Source organism: Chrysemys picta, chromosome 10, assembly GCF_011386835.1.
Source record: "Chrysemys picta bellii isolate R12L10 chromosome 10, ASM1138683v2, whole genome shotgun sequence".
Lineage (NCBI taxonomy): Eukaryota > Metazoa > Chordata > Testudines > Emydidae > Chrysemys > Chrysemys picta.
The window spans coordinates 41499623-41518859 of NC_088800.1; the positions used below are offsets into that span (position 1 = coordinate 41499623).

The window sequence follows — 19237 nt, forward strand, 5'->3', positions numbered from 1 at the left end:
TAGGGAATGGCAGCTTCTCTTCAGTAACCTCAGAGCCAGCTCCACCCTGGCTGAGATCTACATGTACTTGAATCCATATCGACCAGAGACAGAAGCTCAGAGACAGAGTGACACGCACGACACAAACCCCGCAAAGGACAAGCCAGGAGATGGCACCGAGGCCGAGGATGGCATTTGCGTGTCGCCTGAGCTAATTTCCTTCTAGCTGAGAATGCCTATGGCTCTGGCTGCTCACCTCCAGAATACTGAAGTGATGCGCTGGGCCTTCTGCTAAGAATGCTCCAAGTCCTCCTGGCTCCCAGTGTGTTGTGGTAATAGACAAACAGGGCAGCAGGGTCAGGGCAACTTAACCATTATCTGCATAATGAACTGAGAGCATCTAACCTTGGGGCTGTGGCGTGCCTCTCGGGGGATTTGCTGCTCTGCCCAGCGTGGTGGTGCCAAGTGACATCGCTCCGGGTTAGCGCTGTCGTCGTTGGAATGTGGGGGAGGGGGCGGGGTGGGTTCGGCTGGGAATCAGTAACGCTTAGGCCGTGTCGAACTGGTGCCTGAAGCGACGCAGCACGGCAGGCACACAGCCCAGTGAGCACCAACGCACAGGCATGTCACTGCACAGAGACGCTGAATATGAAGGATTAAAGACAGGGGAAATCAATCTGATTCCTAACACAGGGGGTGGTTTTTTCCAAGTCACGCGCACAGCTACTGGATGGGAGCCAGCTCTCACGGGCAGGCAGCTGGTTGGAATAAAAACGGAGCACAGACTGAAGGCTGCCCAGCTGCTGAAGACGCCAAGAGCTGCTACTAACCGCTCAGGGAAGCAGCCTTGCAAATAAAGCTCTGAACAAGAGGGGGCAGAGCATTGAGTTCACCTTTCCCCTCCCACCCTCCTCCTCTGGCCTGCACTCTGCAGAGGCAGGGATGGGGCTCGGGGAGGGCGCTCAGCTCAGCTTTATGACATTCAGCCCCATCCTGCTTCGCTCCTTTTTGACCAGTACATCTCCTGCTATAACAGAGCACATTGCATGCCAAGGCAGCTCCAGCAGGAACTGCTGCCAAAGCATCTCTGTGAGCAGCTGCAGCACAACTCCCGCGAGCCTGGTGCTGTGATGTGCCTGACCCGCTCTGGCCAACGGACCTGGAGTCACAATCTCTCTTCCCCTAGCTGCCCGGGGAGAGGATACTGACACCACCAGGGCTGAGCCAGCTCGGACCTGCTGGGCGACAAGGAGCTGCTGGCTGATGTTGGCCTGTTTCCGAATCCTCTGACCCAGTCTGGGGCATGTTTTGAGTGCCGTGTCCCAGCAGACGGAGCCAGATGCCAGCACTCCATTGAGCTTGCCATCAGACCAGCCTCTGCAGCCAAAGCACCAGAGGTCTTTTAAGACACAGAAAACTCCAAGCTGCCAGACTGGCTGGACTCTGTGCACGTAGAGAGCGAGGCACAAAGCTCTCCTCGTTTAATGGCCTCAGAATACAATAGTCAGATATTTTAACAATGCTCAGTCCCCCTGGAAGCACCTTTCAAACCTTCCACCTCCACTCTGTCCCAAAGGCCCCAGGAAGAGCAGCTGGGCTGGGCTCCTGGTGGGTGGGGAGCTCAAACAATCGCCTTCTGCTTCATTAACCCCTTCTTTGCTCCCTGATGAATCTTTGAATCCAGTTTCCCTGTAGAGGGGGGAGAAAGGGGGAAAAAAACAACAAAACATCTCATCACTTTATTTTTAAGCGTCATTTGCAATGCAAATCAGCTGGAGGCAGCGAGGTCTCCTAGTTAGTGTGTTCCTGTCACATTCAATTATCCTGCTTCAGGAGCCAGGCATTTCTAAACTCATCCGTTCGCTCTGCAGGCGTGACACAGAGAGCGGGGAGGCACTGTGCACCACGCAGAAAAGAAATCCTGGGGGTGCTTCAGCAAAGAGGAGAGGAAATTAACATCCATTGCTCCCGCCGCTGCTGGGAGGAAACAGATCGTTCTGCTCACTGGTGTGACATGACATGTTTTAAGGAAACACTCGTACACAGGTACCTTCTCCAAACACTGTGCAGGAGAGACATCCCTGCGCTGGCCCAGCGATCAGAGCAGGGCCCCTGCTGAATGAGGGCAGTGACCTGAAGAAGCGGAGCAGAGCAGGCTGGAGCCCTGCATGACTGCCCTATTGCCATGTGGGAGAGGTCAGAGTTTGAAGCCTGCACGGCTCCCAAGTGTAAAGCCCAGCCAAGGGGCCTTTCTGGGCTGCAGCCGGAATAGACTAATGGGAAGCACATCTCTAGCATCCCCCGCCTCCCTCCTGGGAGCAGAGGGGGCCAGCAACTGTGAACAAGCAGGCTCACAGCCAGCTGCACCCTGCTGGCAGCAGCAGGACCCAGAGCCAACACTGCCTTCCTTGGGCTTTGCTAGCAGACGGGCTGTGGCCCTGACAGAGGCTCTACCAAGATTCCCAGCCTGCCAGGCACAGTGCTTCCAGCTTCCCTTCCCCAGCACGGAGGCAAGGGCAGGCCATCAACAAACCTGATCCAGTAACTGAAGCACAAACTCTGTTCAGGCCAAGGCTCATGCAGAGGCACTGGGAGGGAGTGAGCTGGAGCCCAGAGTGCAGGGGCCAATGTTTGCCTCCCTGGGTCATGCCCAGTCCCCTCTTTCTCCTTACTTTCACTCCATGTCTTCCCTGAACTGCATCCACTCTCTCCAAAGCAATGCATGTGGCACCTATCCCAAGGGCTGGTTTCTCTCCCGCCCTGGAGGCCCTTGTTTGGAGGTGAGGGGAAGTTGCCCACTGCAAATTTACAGTGATACACAAATGGGTCAGGACATCATCACACACCACTGATAGCCCCGCGCAGGGCAGTGCTCTGAGACCCTTCTATGAACTGGGGGACCACCACCAGTTAGGATAATCCCATATGGTCTCAATCTCTGCCCTAGCCTTCTGGGGGTGGCGCACTCAGCTCCGTCCCCCGCCCACCACGCACCAGCGTGAGAGAAGCAGGGACCCTCCCAAGCTGCCGTGCTCACTCCAGAGAGGGCCATGGAGTTGCTGGCTCTACATATGTTCTTTGATCCCTGTCAGATTGATGGAGGATGCACGACATCACCCCAGCCTGAATGGCAATTGCTCTCTCGCTCCCCAGCACTGGCTGGCTCCTCTGAATGAGCATTGCTTCCCGCTGCTGAACAGCCAGCTTCAGCGCTGAGCAACAACAGCTCCACCGAACAATGCCATGGTGTCTACTCCAGGCCCCCTCCTCCCTGGTCCCAGGACTGCACCACCTCTCGCACTAACACTCATCTCAACTTGTGAAGTCACAACCCCCCCCACAGGGTTCTGCATGGTGGCGGGTCCCACCCTTTGCAAATACAGAGCTTGTCTTTGGCTTTTATAGCTGCTGTACACATCCTCCACTGCCATTTATATTCCTTAATCAATGTGCTGCAGAGCCCCTGACCATTGCTCCACAGACAGAGCCATTCGTCAGGAGGAAGCAGCCTGCACTGATCTCAGCTCTGTTACAGCACAAGCTGACTTTAAACACGCTCATCCATAACCAGCAGTAACTTATTAGCTCCATGTGTGGGGTCAGCTCCCTCTGCCCCCAGACACAAGCTGCTGTCCCGGCAGAGCTCTGGCTGGCAGAACTGAGCATGCCTGCTGTGGTTCAGAGGCACAGCACAAAGGCGCAGGTGCTTGCAGCTACCTGTGGAGGGAGCTCTAAGCAGCATGGAGATGTCAGGCAGTTCTATCAGCCTGTCTGCGCGCAGCTCAGGGCTTCTGGCTAGGACAGCTGCTATTGAAGACTGGTAGATAAAGGGCAGTTACCTGGTCAAATAGCAACTGCAGACGTGAGCGCCCTTCAGAGCAAAGAAACAAACCCTGCCCTGGAGTGCAAGGAACACAAGAGGCAGAACTGCACTGGGAGAGGGGTCGGGGAACAGGCCAAGGAGCCAGAGCCGGCATGCACTCCACTCTCCGGGTTACTCCATCTCCCTTCTTGGGCTTAATCAAGGTACTATCCCAGGACACGTATGATACTGTTCCAGGGAACGAGAGCATGTCCACTGGGAAATGGGACCATACACTGCCAGTGTGTCTCCCGCTGGAAGAGCTGTGCCACTGCAGCTGAGCTACACCTCAGCAGTGGGGGCTCTCTAGGGCCGGGGCAGCTGCATGCATTTCCATGTGTTTAGCGATTAACATTTCAGGGCTAGCTCCAAAACACAGCAAGGGGTTTGTGCTGGAGTGGCTGGGGAAATGCCCCTCGCCCCAGAGACAAACCCTGGGCCTGCCCAAGGAACATGGTGTCTTGGGCTAACTGGCCTACTAATTCCAGCGCCAAAGCAGCGAGAACCTACGTGCACATCTACCATGAGAGGGTTCTTGTTCACACCAGGCAGCTTTGCTCAGAACCTCCCACAGATAATGGGAGGAATCAAATCCCAGAGGCTTCCTCCTCCTGCCTCTCTCTCTCTCAAGTCCCCCTAAATCTCCCTGAAGTTGGCCTCCCCTCCTTTAGCCTAGGTTCTGGGCTAAGTCTGGCTGTCTGGCCAGTCCTCTGCTACAGTCTACACTCCAGCAGAAGCCTTCCAGGAATAGGGATGCACAGACTTTTCTGCAAAAAGGGATTTGCAAAAAGGTGTGAGCAGCTGATTGCAATAAGCAGCATGCAGGTCTCCTCTGCCAGGGTTTGCAGCAATCATGGGAGCCAGAAGCAAGGTAAAACCATGCTTGGGAAATCGGAGTGGCCATGGCCCGGGAGGATCTACTGCTGCAGGGAATCTGCACTGCCCTCATTCTCCTTCTGGTGACAGGCCACATCTAATAGAGCTGTCGCAGCCCTAGAATCCCCTCTGGCTGAAAGGAAACCGTGATTAGCCACCACACGTCTCAGCAGTTGTGAGCTCACAGTGGCCAGACTGCCCAGTAGCCCCGCATGTCAGACCAGCATGTTACAGAATGGAGGGTTCCTCACAGAGGAAGAACAGCAGTGGAGCTACAAACTTAGTTACACGTTTCCATCTCATATGGCCACAAGCTCTGCCAAGCCTGGAACATCTTGGCTTCACATTTGGCACCAACTTCATCTACTAGTCTCACGTGCAACTGCTTCTCCTTATCCCCGAAACAAGGCTGATAAGAAAGCACCCAGCTCTATCAGCTAGTTAAAAAATTGTCAGCCAATGGGTAACCTGGAACGAGGACAGAGATAAGCACAAGACAAAGGTGAATATCAAAGAACAGGCACCAGGAGTCCGGTTCTCTCAAAACTTGATCAAGTCATTAAATGCCCTTCTATCTCACATTCCAGAGTCCACAGAATGCCCCACATGCAACCAAAGCATCCTGGACTGCTGCGTTCTACTGGAATGATGGAACTGTCCGACCAATAGGGGGAAGTTTGTGAGTGCTGGCGGCAGGACTTTCACAGGAGCTGGGCCTAGACTGTGGAACTCACTGCCACAAGAGCTAAGGATGAGCACAGGGCTCCTACACTCAAAACTAAGAGAAAATGTATTTCTCCAACTCGGCTTTCCCTCAGTGAGTTTTGCCCATGCTGCCTGCCCAAGCACACACAAGCAATGGAGCTATTTCCCCTCCAATCTGGGGATGAAGAAAGAGATTGTTATTGCTATTTGTATCACCCCGGGAGGCGCTTGGACACCACAGTGATCAGGATCAGCTCTCTACACGGATTAGATGGAGCCTTTCCTGCACAAACCCCATTTCTGTTTGATCAAACTAGGGCCTTGTTTCCCAACAATGGGACAAACAGACATTTGGGTCCCTGGCTGAGTGAGGTTTACAGGAGACCCTGTAGCAAATAAGTGTGCTCAGGTGGGGATGCTAAAGTGACCCGTCCTCAGGGCCTTGTTATAAGGCTCATGAGGCGTTATGCTTTTGAGGTTGACTGTATCTGATCTGAAGCGTGCCCCTATTATGACAGTGCATTACTGTGGTGAAAGCTCAAAGGTTCTCTGCTCCTTCCCCCACTTGTCATCAATATCGTCTGCCTGGCCGGGAATGGCTGTCTCCCCACTGAAGGGGAATGTGAACCACTGCTGCTGCTCTGATTTACCCTGATGACAGATCCTGTGCAGGAGGAGTCAGGGAAGGCAAAGCCAGCAGTGGGAGTGGGACACTCAGACACCCTCGAGCCCAGCCAGCGTCCTTCCAGTCTGTTAAGCTGCTCCCTCTTCAAGCAGGAAACTGTTGCAACACAAAGGATGCGATGTGGCAGCCAGCATTTGTACGCAGAGATGCAGTCAGCCCCTGCCCACACTGCACAGAGCACATCAGCATTCCACTCAGCCACGGCACCCCGCAGCCTCCTTGCCAGAGGTGGCTTGATGGAGGGAGGTGCGGGGAGTGCAGGCAGAGCATGAATCAGAGAGGGGAAGGGTTGGGCAGGGTCGGGGTCAGGCAGCTGATGCCAAAATAAATCACACTTGTAAGGATGTTCCAGCAACACAAAAAGCCCCCATTCCAAACAGCTCCTTTCACTCCCACACACACCCACCAGAACCGGAGTCGCCATATGGCGGTGGGCCCCAGGAAAAAGTTCCCCTGTGGGTTCTGCGGTAGCGTTGGCTAGCCGCTGCTCAAGGAGCTAGAGCACTCACCTTCCCCATGAGGATGCTGGTGCGCGTAAAAGGAAATAACCCAAACAAAGCCACCTTGCCCCCTAGGCTCTGGAAACATGCGGTGGGGGAGAATGATCCGCATACAGACAATGAAAGACAGACTAAATCCACAGGGAGAGGAACGTTCCTCTCAATCAGTGGAGAGAGAAAAGACTCCAGACTATACTTCAGAGGAGGTTAACTAGTCCCTAGAAACGCTGCCGCTTCCGTCCCACCAGAGTCTAACCACACCCAGTGAAACACACTGCAAATTCAAAAGTAGACCTAGTGATCAGCTCACTGAAACAAAGAGCAAAGACTCGTTTTGCTTATACTGATTTAAGCCTGTCAAATTAATTTTTCACGTCCCCTGGAACCATGTGTGGTCCCTTCCCAAGGCTGGGAAGTGGGGATGCTGTTAATAAGACCAGAGCTGACTGCAGAATCCCCAGCTGCTGCGCCCCTTTTCCATTCTCTTTACAGGGATGGGCAGTAAAACCAGCAGCTGTGGATGGTTGGTTGCTCATAAAAGGGACTTACAGCACTGGCAAGCATAGTGTGGACAGATGCTCTGCAGCGTCCCCCCACAGCTCTGCCAAAGCAGTTCCGCCTAGACCTGCAGCCCTCTTGCTATTTCACTCCTGGGTCTCCCATATTGATAGCCAGTCAAGCCAAACTGGGTGGCAATTTTGTAATGCAGACAAGTGTCTACTAGGGACTAGCCCAAGACCCATCTAAGCCATGTTCTCTTTTGATGGCAAGTTGAGACTCGAATCCAGGTCTGTGAAGGTGGAAGAGGAGTGCTATTACCCCTGTACCAGTGAGACACCACTCAGTTCATGCACATGGCTTGCATAGTGGGATGTGTAGGTTTGCTACTTGCCCTATTTGAAGGGATGCTTTTGGCTACAAAGGTTTATCATCTAATCAAACAACCTGGCATCCTCAGCCATGCTCTATGTGCTCGTGCCAAAAACAGATCAACTGTGATGAGTCTTAAGACTCTAGGAACCTTAGCAAGGGAGAGGGAGAAGTCATGTGTTTTCAAGGAAGCAACATCTGGGGATAAAAGAACTAAAGAGGAAGCTCCTACAGATGTGTTTGCATTATTAAACAAACACCTATGGATCAACGCCTGTGAACAGCTACACAGAACGCAAGCTGAGCTGGAGGACAAAAACTGGCAACAGCCTGCCAGAAAGGGAGAGAGGAGTGTGTCTGTGGGGTGCCATGACTTACAGATTTTGTGTTTTCCTTTGATGGGAAACTTCACAATCATCTCCTGGGGATTAGTGCAGACATAGACAAACGGAGACCCAGACTCCTGGCTCAACTCCGGATACTGAAAAGCACAAACACAAACTGCCTTAGACAAACCGCAGTGGGTGTGAAAGCAGCTCTACATTCAAAAAGAGCACAGCAGGCAAGAACATTTGTGCAGCACGAGAAGGTAATTCAGAATTTAAGGGCTTGTCCACACACATTGGTTGCACCGACTTAAATAGATTTAAAAACCACACTAGGGGCAAACCCTGGGTGGCTCTGATATCAGCTGGGCTTGCATCTGATAATCACCAGCTTTAGCAGATAAGAGTTGAATCCATACACAAAGTTTAACCTGTTTAACTCAATTGCTTTTATCACAACTATTCAATCAGACCTGTTCTTGCTGTAGAATGGACCTATTTTGAGAACCTTCTGCTTCTGAGGGGTTGTTGACAGAATCTTGCAGGTATACATAATGGTTTGCTGAACCCATCAAATGACAAGACCCCTCTTCCAAGGAGTTTATTCTATCTCGGGGTATGTTTACATGGCAATCCGAGGTGAGACTGCAGCATGTGTAGACATACATGAGTCAGCTTTGATCTAGATAGCCATGGCAGCATGGCTTAGCTGCTTCAGTCTATACCCACAGTCCATGCAGCCCACGTTGCTGCAGCTTCACTGCTACTGTTATTGGAGCCAGCTAGATCAAAGCTAGCTTGGGTATGTCTACACATGCGGCAGTCACCCCTCTGACTGCAGTGTATACATACCCTCAGACTAACATGACACTAGGAGTCGGTCTGCAGTTTAAAGAGGAGCCAGCACCCAAATGCAGTTGGGGAGGAGAACTGTTTTCTCCTTTTGAAATCCAGGCCATCTTCTGGAAGGAACTTGTGTAAAGCAACTTCAGTGCAATGAAAATATCTGGGGAATTTGTACAGGAAAAACAGTCAACAGAGCCCTTCTCTCGCTAATCAAAAAGGAAGGCTTCACCAAGAAAGGGAATCCACTGAAGCTCTGTCTGGACGCAGTCCAGTTGCACTGATGTTTAGAAGGTGAACTGCAAAGCTCTTGTAAAAAAAAAAAATTTGACTCTATTTAAGATCCTAGATGAGTAAGAGAACATATACCAAACACACACACTGAGACATCTGCAGTTTCAAGTTGGTAGGATTCAGTCTCAACGGTTACCAATCCCCAGGCTTCAGGATTGAAAAGACTGAAAAGCCCATTACCAAGTATTTGTTTCATGTAGGTACTTACAGAGTGTGAAAGTCACTCCTTAACTTTGTGTTTGTTAAACTAAATAGATTGAGCTCCTTGAATCCATCACTATAAGGCAGGTTTTCTAATCTTTTAATCATTTTTATGGCTCTTCTCTGAACCCCTTTCCAGTTTATCCATATCCTTCTTGAATTGTGGGCACCAGATCTGGACACAGGATTCCAGCAGCAGGCACATCAGTGCCAAATACAGGGATAAAATAACCTCTCCAATGCTAGACTGCTAGAGAAAGTATAGTCTGATAATGACACACACCTGGGCTTCCATAACTGGACATGTATGTGTGCACACACAGCATTCTAACAGTAATCAACACCCATCCTTAAACCTCACCTTGTGCGCTCTTCCCACTTCCCCCAGTAGGGCAGTGGGCTGTTATGGCAGCATGGAGGTTACAAAAGTCAAAGGCATGAGCCTACATACTTGACAATTCACTGGCTCAAGAGCTTTGGTTTTCCTTGCACTGACTCTGAAAAGGGCAGTGTTTTGCTGAAGAACTTTTTGCCAGCAGGAATTTTTGCAGGCATGAGAACTTAGGCAAAGCTTCCTTCTCATCTGATTGGTTCTTTCCCCCCCAGTGAGATTTCCCCCTGTGGAAATTCCGAGGTCTGCTTGCCAGTTCAGAAGCAGTTGTATCTGCCTTGTTCATTGTGCCGCCCTGTTCTCGGCCATGCTGATGTCCCATTAGTTGCACACTGTCAAGCTGGGCTATTAGTGTGCGTTCTGGATGGAAGAAGAGGTGCTCAGGCCACACCAGCGGGCGGCATGGTGTGAAGCAGCATGTAGGAATGGTGTACAAGGCTTCCCGAGGCTGAATGCCATTCGGGAGAGTTGTGGATGAGGCATCAACAGAGCTTTGTCAATCTGTGTACTGGGCTCAATTACTCCTTTGATTTATACCAACATAGTGTACAGACCTGAGGCTCTGAGAAAAGTGCCAATGCAGCCCCCAGCTGTGCAAAGGTTGGGGGCACCCCACTGTGCACCAATTACATTTGTGATCGAACTAGTAAAGCTAATAAGTTACCTAAGTGAACTCTGATTCTTACTGGATGTTTTAGATTGCAACCAAATTATGAGACCAGTCAGACTGGAGAAAGAGACACCAATGACTGAAGTGTCAATTTAGAAATGCACTTGAGCATAATGGAGGAGGCTATTTGCTAAATCTGGTGGACCAAGGCATGCATGATCACCTACTCTACTGGATCACCAGCCCAGGGACGTAAAAATCTTTGGAGCAGTTAACATTGACTAGCTGAAGCCCCCCATTATTGCTATTTGAGCAAGCATGTTTTCCTCTCTCAATCTCTTGGGCTATCAGTAGCCTGACCTGGGGGCATGCAGTATAACTGATATATGTCTGTATTCTTCTGACTCGGCATTTGTACCAATTGGGTCATGACGTATGATGCTCTCTAGTCAGAACTTCTATCTCATCAGATACTATGGAATCTTGTGGGTGCAGCGGCACTCCCTCACTTCTATGACTTCATCTGACCTTCCTGAATAATTCAGATCCCAGTACTAGAGAATCCCTGATATTTATCCTCCCATGCTTCTGTCTCTTCTACCGCCAGGAATTCTAGCTCCCCTACTTTTTGCTTTTCAGCTTGTGCAGTCTGACAGAGATGCTGGCAGTAGAACACAAAGGTATAGTTTTCAGAAGTGCCTAAGTGAATTAGGAGCAAAAGTCCAATTTTTTCGGAAGTGACTTAGGCACTTAGGAACTTAACTCCCTGACTTTCAATGGGACTGAGGTTTCTAAGTGTAGTTACCCCTTTGCTTAGTTTTATGTAATTCCTTTATCTGACCCCTCCTGCTGCTTCACCGAGGCAACTGGAATGTCTCTCCTCTCCACTACAAGTGGACTCAAACAAAGCTAATTGCAAACCCCAAACATGATCTAGAACTAGATGAGCACAGCGACTCGTACAGAAGCCAGGAATTCCTGGCTCATTCCACCCACACCAGAAAGATGCAAACCCCAGTCTAAACAAGAGCACTGGGGGGACCAGAGTTTGTTACTAGCAAGTGTGTAACTAGGAGGAATTAAGGAGATCCTTTTCTCCTGCTAAAGAAGCAGACAGAGCTTGAGGCTAAATGCAGCATCTCAGTACCAGCTGGAAGTCAGCTATCTAGTCAGCTCCACAGAAGGTGGGCTGCCTACAGCTCCCACACTCCCTACAGATTCAGAAGTTCTAACACACAGTAGGTGGCTATCAGCCACTCCACACAGCCAAAACAATCAGGATGCAGGATGGAATCCACCATACTGAATGTTTCCACCACTTTGCTATTGACCTCTCCCCAGCATGCTGAGTCCAGCAATGCTAAGAGGCCTGGGCAGACTTCCCAGCTCAGCCAGCCCATGGTAAAAGGAGTAGAGGGGCAGACAGGTCATCTGAGTTAGCAGGGAGACAAACCCACTACCTCTGACACTTAGGGCCCTGTTCCACGGGGGGGGCGGCATTTTCATCCAGTCAAACTTAGCTAAGCGACAATTTTCTGCACTTTGTCTTAATTCAGGGGAGCAGTGGAAACCCTGAAAAAGGCCAGGAAGGGGAGGAACTAAGAGCAATAGCTGTAGCTAGGGGGATGCAGACTATCCCAGAGATGCTTGAACATAACACATTTGGCAGCAAACACTAGGTCAGATACTCTTGGCCTACTCTGCTCGCTCGTGCAGTTTAGCAGCATAAAGGAAGCAAAGACTGACTGCACCACTCAAGCTGGGATTCTCCTGGCCCGAGAATCGCCAGCAGGCATAGATTGATGCCATTGACTCCTATGCCACTCTTCCTATAGCCCACCTGAGAAGGAGGCACAACTGGAGCACACTGCACTCCAGTTATTTTCAGCTGGAGGATGATCCCCAGGGGACTACTACTAACTGAGAGCCTTCAGAGTAGCCCCTCACAGCTCTCTCTCTTTGCTGCATCCAGCACAAACTGGACACAACAGACAACCTGACCCATTCAGATTTTTCCCCCATCTCCTTCTCGTACTAGAATATTTGAATTTTCATATTATTTTACAGAGGGTATTCCTGCTCCCTCATCCCATTTCTCCTTGTATTCCCCCACCCTCACTTCCCCACCTCTGGCTGATTATCCTTCCGGCTAAGGAGGGCTGGACACAGTTTCCTTGGAAGCCTGTAAACCGTTACCATGTCATCAGCCTGAATGAGGCTCTCCCCACCCCCATCTCCAAGTCCCTGGCTCTAGAGTGCTGAGTTTGCCCATCTAAAAGGTGTCACAAACCAAGGAGGGCGGAACTGAAACAATCAAGGAAAGAAAAGTGCTAGGAGAACACAAATCACCAAGGCTGTGTCTACACTGCCACTTTCAGCGCTAAAATTTTAGTCGTTCCGGGGTGTGAAAAAACACACCCCTGAGCGACAAAAGTTTTAGTGCTGAAAAGCGCCAGTATAGACAGCGCCTCGTTCGGGGTGGTTATTTTTTTTTTAATCCCGTCCGCACTGCAACGTGAGACCTGAGAGAGACCTGGTGTGGTCGAATCCTATCAGAAAACAAAGGCACAACCCATGATGGAGCAGAGGTTCTAGAGAACAAAGCAGGGAGCAAAACCTTTCCCAGGCAGTTTTACTAGTGACCTTTCAGGCTATTCTTCTGGTGTGACTAAGGTCTCCAGACAGGAAAGCAGAAGGAAATAAACAAATGCCCCAGAAAAGACCAAGGTATAAAATAATGTGTTAATAAGCCCAGTTCCTTTCCTGTCTTTGCCTCAAAAAAAGTCCGGCCTACAGAGCTCTGCAGTGCAGCCTGCCATCTTTAATATGAAGCTGTACAGGTCCCATGCCAATTGAATCAAGATGGAGAAAACTGCACGCTGGGACCTGTAGTCTCTGAGAGCAGCTGCCATCTGTTCTATCCCATGGATGTTAGGGGTGGTCCTCAGGCTCCTGGCAAGATGCCAAAGCAGCCAGTTTGAGTGCCCTGGTGTACCAGAGAAAGGTGGGCATGCAGAAGGGATAGGGGCTAATGATGGAAACAGCTGAATGGCATTGACAGCTTTCCTCATCAGGGCCCAGAATGGGAAACAAACCTAAACTTTGTCACCCACTGCTGATCCAGGCGGCCATCTTGATGTCTGGGCTTTATCTCCCCTCAGTGCTTCAAAATAAAAGAGGCTGCGCTGGAAAGCAAGGCTGTCTGGAAGGAATAAAGGCCAGCAGAGCCCATGTGCTGACATCAGAGCTGGGTTATTTCTCACCATGAAATCCAGTTCAAAAACATCTTGGCAGCGATTCAGCCCCTCGGAAAGAGCACAGGGCTGCTGTGGCAGGGCCTGTGTGTCAATAAATCAGCCATCTGTGGCAGGCAGAAACACCCCATACTCTGTGCTGCCTGCTCCAAGAGTTACAAGAAGCCACTTGGCTGTCCCCAAGTCAGGAGGCTGGGAAGCAAAGCATTCCCTGCAAGAGGAATGTAAGGGCTGAATGATGTGCTTGTGACAGAGGACAGCCGGGGGAAGTTTGGGAGCGTGCTTGGCCACCGGGCAACTTACTTCACCCAGTTTTCAGTGTGATTTGTGGGAAAGGCAGATCCACTCTTCTTTCATGCCTCATAAGCTTCATCGCTGTCAGACTAACATAACAGGTAATTAACTACTAAACAGCCATTTTCTCCTCCTCTCCTGAGGGAAATTGCTCACCATCCAGCTAGAAAATGTTGCTGTAGCGGTTTCCAAAACAGAAAAAAAATAGTCAGCAGTTTCTGGCAAGCAGCATGGGAGCCGCAGCCAAACAGCGGCATTTATGCCAGCACTTGTAACCTGCTCTCCAACCCCAGCACAAATGTGACCAACGGCTGAGAGGCAGCCCAGGGAACTAGAGACCAGTAAAATTACACCAATGCTTATCTAGACCCCTGGCTTTTTTGTACTCCAGAAGGCCAGGACTGGGGCAAAAACACACAGGCAGCAAGCAACAACTTCAGTACAGTCTAGTGCAGGGGTGGCCAACCCTGTGGTTCCGGAGCCACATGCGGCTCTTCAGAAGTTAAGCCCTGTCCCAAGCCTGCTATGCCCTCGCTCTCCCCCCCCCTCCCACCCAGAGCCTCCTGCACGCCATGAAACAGCTGATCGGGAGGGAGGGGGAGGCGCTGACCGGCAAGGCTGGGGGGAGCTGATGAGGGGCTGCTGACATATTACTGTGGCTCTTTGGCAATGTACATTGGTAAATTCTGGCTCCTTCTCAGGCTCAGGTTGGCCACCCCTGCTCTAGTGGTTAGCATGGGAGATCCCAGATCTATTCCTAGCTGTGTCACTGTGCGACCTTCCCCACCTGTGAAACCCAGAGCCATTCGTCAGTGTTCATAAGCCACTTTGAGAGCATCTGATGAAAAACAGAGAAAGGCAAAGTGTTGGTATAGTGATGGATCAGCTTGGCTTCTGGGGGCCATTCCACGGAAGGGATCTGGACTTGGAAATGCCCAGTTTTAAAAGAGAAATGTTATCTGTGTGGCAGTGTTCATCTGGTGTTGATTGTTACTTTTCAGGGCCTGGTTTCCACCATGCAACATAATGGTGCTATAACAACAACAGGGCAAACAGGAAACAAATGTTCCAATGATCTTCCATTTTTTGTGTGTCAATGTCCTTTTGTCAGATCAAGCTTCAACTTTAAAGCACCATTTTCAGAATAATCCTCTCTAACTCTGTTAGCTGCAGGGCCTGGAAGCAGGAGAAATGGCGCCAGATGCTTCTTCTCCTAAACAACCCCTACACAGAATGTTAGAATTTTCAGATTATTCCTTGGGCAAATCATGCAGTCTAGCCAGGTTCCTGTTCCACGCACTGCATAGGAGTGTAACATCCTGTTCCTGGCCAGTCACAGTCTCCGTTACTTTTCTCTGGGATCTTGAAAATCCCCCGTCCTTGATTCTGTCTTCAGGAGGCTCGAGGGACGCTCTAGTCTGAAAAGCAAAGCTAAGAATGGCCTCCTGGGGTTCCGTTCTCATCTCAGTGGCTTCACGGAGGAAACATGCTGGAATTTACCAGTCAGAAGGTGTGTTTCTCTGACTGCAAGTGCTGCGAAGTCCGCCTGGCCTCAGAGAAATGCTGGAATTATTCTGGCTCATACCTAAGCACCAGTAATCAAGATTCTGTTGGCCAGCCTGTCCCCTCAGCCACACCAAGATCTTCCACAGGGTTGCCCAGGTGTAACTGAAGGCAGAACTGGACCCAGCAGCTGGAACTCAATGAACCGTTCTGTTCATGGTGCCTGGGCCAGACATGGCACTGCGGGGCTTCTTCGGCTCAGAAAGTCAGCAGCCCTGGTGCTGAATACACATGGAGAGCTGGTCTGTCGGTGAGGATGGTGCCACTTTTAGTCACTTTCCATGACACCTTGGGCAAGATACTTCACCTCTCCTTGCCTCGATTTCCCACCAATAGAGTACTGGATTGAAGGAGCTAGGTGAGTGCAAACTGTTACACCTGAGACATTGGTTTCTCTCACAACACATTGGGGGATACTGGAACTTTGCATTTTCAGAGATGTTCTCTGCTCTGATTGCCATTTCATCTGTCACTATCTTCTCTAATTTCTCACTTCCCCAGAAAGTCTATTGATTGCGATGTGCAAAGAGCTTCCCTGATGGGCGGGCGGGGAGGCCAAACTTCAATGCCAAGTTTACTAGTCCAAAAACAAAGTATCCAGTATTCTTGCCAGAGATCTGGACTCTCATTGCTGATGCCCCATTTACCACCTTCTTGGGATCAAGAACCCAGATAACTGTCCAAAGCCACTGCATTAGCCCTATGGCTGAGAGGAAGGGAAGTGCTTCGGTGCAGTGCTGGGGCAGGCTGGACTAGGAACAGCTAATCAGTGATATTCCACTCAGTTTGACAGGACTGGCAGAAGGAAAAGGAAGATTACAAAATAACAACAAAAGCTGCCAGCCAAACTTTAGTTTGAAAGCCTGTTCGGTCTAGACTGCAACGAGTGAGGAAGGAACAGCTCAGAACCACAGCTGCTAATGGTTATGGATTTGGCAATCATAATGTCTTTGTTAAAAAAAGTTAACTGCCTTACCACTGAGGTTACAAACCACAGCCTTGATGCATTGTTGCAGTCAACATTCTCCCTGCTGTTTTTGAGAGCTTACATCTGCTGCTGGTGGATCATGCGCTGGCAAGCGGCACAGGCTCCTTTCATGGGGCTGCACAAGGAACTTTGCTAGGCTGCCTTCATTCCCCCTTCTTCCCACAACTGTGCCCCTCAGGTGTCGCTTTTTCCTCTGTCTGCTTGTGCAGTATTCCACTATTCCGGAGCACAATCAGATCCACAAGCAGGAGGGAGGATAGGCATGGGGTACTGCTGGATTCTCTCCAGGACGCCCTTTTCAAGTCAGGTTTCAGAGTAGCAGCCGTGTTAGTCTGTATCCGCAAAAAGAAGAACCACTACTTTCCTGAGGTGCTCTCTGCATCAGAGTTCCCAGCCCAGATCTGCATCACAGGCTGTAGCTTGGTTGTGCAAGGTGCAGGGGGAAGTAATTATGATTTAATAGGAATGGGGCTTCAAAAGGTAGATGAACATTTAAACTAGTTGAACGGCATTTCATTTTAAAATGCTGAACAGACCCACACTGCTCTGTTCTCAGAAGGCTTGGAGGATTCAAGAGCACCAGACAACCTGGACTGTGAGCCGTCCTCTGCTTTCCCAACGCCCAGGCTCACCACTGCCAAGTGATTGAGTGCCACTGAAGCCTTCAGCAATTCTATTCCCTACCTGGAAAAATACCTGCCCGTGGTGAGCCAAGCAAGCTACATTTGGTTGGGTTCGACACATTTATTGGATGACTGATGACCAACAGGAGAAACTGGGTGGAATTGGAAAAACATTCACCAGTATAAAGGACGAAAGGCACATTTCACACGTTTTCTTGTTCCATGCCATCCTCTCTTATGGCCAAACAAAAGGCGGGAGCAGGAAGAAAACAGAGGACTGGAATGGTGAGGAAAGAGTGCTCCTTCAGCCTTAGCAACTCATGGTAGCATTGTGGGAGTGCTTCTGTCAGCAGAATAAAGTCCTTTTATAAATGATTACTGAGGAATTAATTATTCAAATACCAAGAACCGCGTTAGCAAAGGGTTAAGCAAAAAAGTGATACAGCAGAGTCCAGCTAATGCCATAAACAATCCCACAAAGACCCTTGGCTAGAAATTAACAATTAATGTATCCACCCAATTCCGTGCTCTGGTAAACTTCATCACTCACTATCACTCTACCTACCCAGCCTTGGCTTTGCCCCCTAGCATTGCTCTGTAATGAAAGCAAATTGTTGGATGCATGCTCTTTGTTTTAGATATTGTTGATTAAATTATATCAGAGTTCCACCAATTCTCACAGTGGGATGTATATTGGTGGAATCCAGATATTTTTATAAATGGATTTGGAAAGATTGACCTGTTTGGGGGTATGAAATGTATTAATTACATGGTGATGAAGGCTTATGTAAGTATGTGCAGTCCTTGCACATTTGTATTTGAACTATATTAACTGTGTTGAGTAACAGCTAAAATATTCTTCTCTCTCTCACACACACACAATAATTTTTCACTTGTGGGTAATTCCCTAGCCTTTTAAATCTATGTCACTGAGCAGAGTTTACTTTTTGGATCCAGCCTTTAGCAGGACCTTGTAGCAAGCCAGCAGTCTTTGCCTGAAACAATCCAACTTCTCACCTGCTGCTCCAGCTGTGGAATGCTAAGAGGGCTCTAAGTGTAGGACTGGAAGGGACCTTGAGAGGTTATCTATGTGACAGTGTACCCCATAAGGCTTTATGGGGGGTGTGTGCTTATAAATGTATGTATGACATAACTGGAATATGTTTTGTGCTGCCTGTGCCATGTAATATATCTCCAGAAAGGTAATGGTCTACTATATCTATTCATCCTATTTGTACATGTATATCATTTTCTACTTGAGATTAAGAATATGGGCTGTATGCTGGCTTGGTTTCTAAGTAAGCTTTGTGAGGCATTTAGTCAGCTTCTTTAGGAAGGAATTTGCCAGGTTAAGTACCTGATCAGGAAACACTTGGGGAACAATGCATCTTGGAATGCTCCAATCCACATAATAAGTCTTCCTGGAGACATGCAAGATACCATGTGAACAATGGCTTCGGCCTGTAAAGGCTGAGTCATGCAGGGACATGTGACTTGCCCAGGTGACTCCAGAACTCCATCTTGGAGCTGGACTTTGCATAGGAGGGAGGAGGGGGGTCTCCACCCACAAGAGAGAGTCTATTTAAATCTGTGGGAGACCCCTCCATTTTGTCTTCAGCTGGCTAAAGAAGGAGCCTCTCCACCCCCCCAGGATACTTGAAGGAAACTGAAACAGAGGACAGTAACTACAGGGGTTGTGAGTGATTGCTGGACCCAGGCTAAAAGGAGATCAGCCTGTAAAAGGGAGCATTCTGGAACTGGTGAGGAACTTATCTGTATCTAGTTTGATTAGACATAGATTTGTGCATTTTATTTTGTTTTGCTTGCTGACTTACTTTGTTCTGTCTGTTACTACTTGGAACCACTTAAATCCTATTTTCTGTATTTAATAAAATCACTTTTTATTTAGTAATTTACTCAGAGTATGTATTAATACCTGGGGGAGCAAACAACTGTGCATATCTCTCTATCAGTGTTATAGAGGGCGAACAATTTTTGAGTTTGCCCTGCATAAGCTTTATGCAGGGTAAAACGGATTTATTTGGGTTTAGACCCCATTGGGAGTTGGGCATCTGAGTGCTAAAGACAAGCACACTTCTGGGAGCTGTTTTCAGGTAAACTTGCAGCTTTGGGGCAAGTGATTCAGACCCTGGGTCCGTGTTGGAGCAGATGGGAGAGTCTGGCTCAGCAAGACAGGGTGCTGGAGTCCTGAGCTGGCAGGGAAAACAGGAGCAGAGGTAGTCTTGGCACATCAGGTGGCAGCTCCCAAGGGGGTTTCTGTGATCCAACCCGTCACAATCTACTCCAGTCCCCTGAATTCAAGGCAGGACTATGTTGTAAGTAGACCATTCCTGACAGGTGTTTATCTAACCT

The 19237-nt window shown here is 49.5% G+C and overlaps 1 protein-coding gene across 4 annotated transcripts in view; it reads right to left on the reverse strand.

Moving 5' to 3' along the window:
- Positions 1 to 1420: 1420 nt before the first annotated feature.
- Positions 1421 to 19237, reverse strand: part of TRIP4 (thyroid hormone receptor interactor 4) — a 49143-nt gene continuing 31326 nt past the window's right edge. For 2 of the 4 annotated variants that reach the window (XM_008166769.4, XM_065559648.1), the window contains 2 exons: positions 7856 to 7958; positions 1421 to 1668 (listed from right to left, as the gene is read on the reverse strand). In XM_008166769.4, the coding sequence (XP_008164991.1) occupies positions 1601 to 1668; positions 7856 to 7958 (171 nt within the window). In that variant the 3' untranslated portion in view covers positions 1421 to 1600. The remainder of the gene's footprint in view (positions 1669 to 7855; positions 7959 to 19237) is intronic. The other 2 variants (XM_024103974.3, XM_065559650.1) reach the window with 1 other exon arrangement.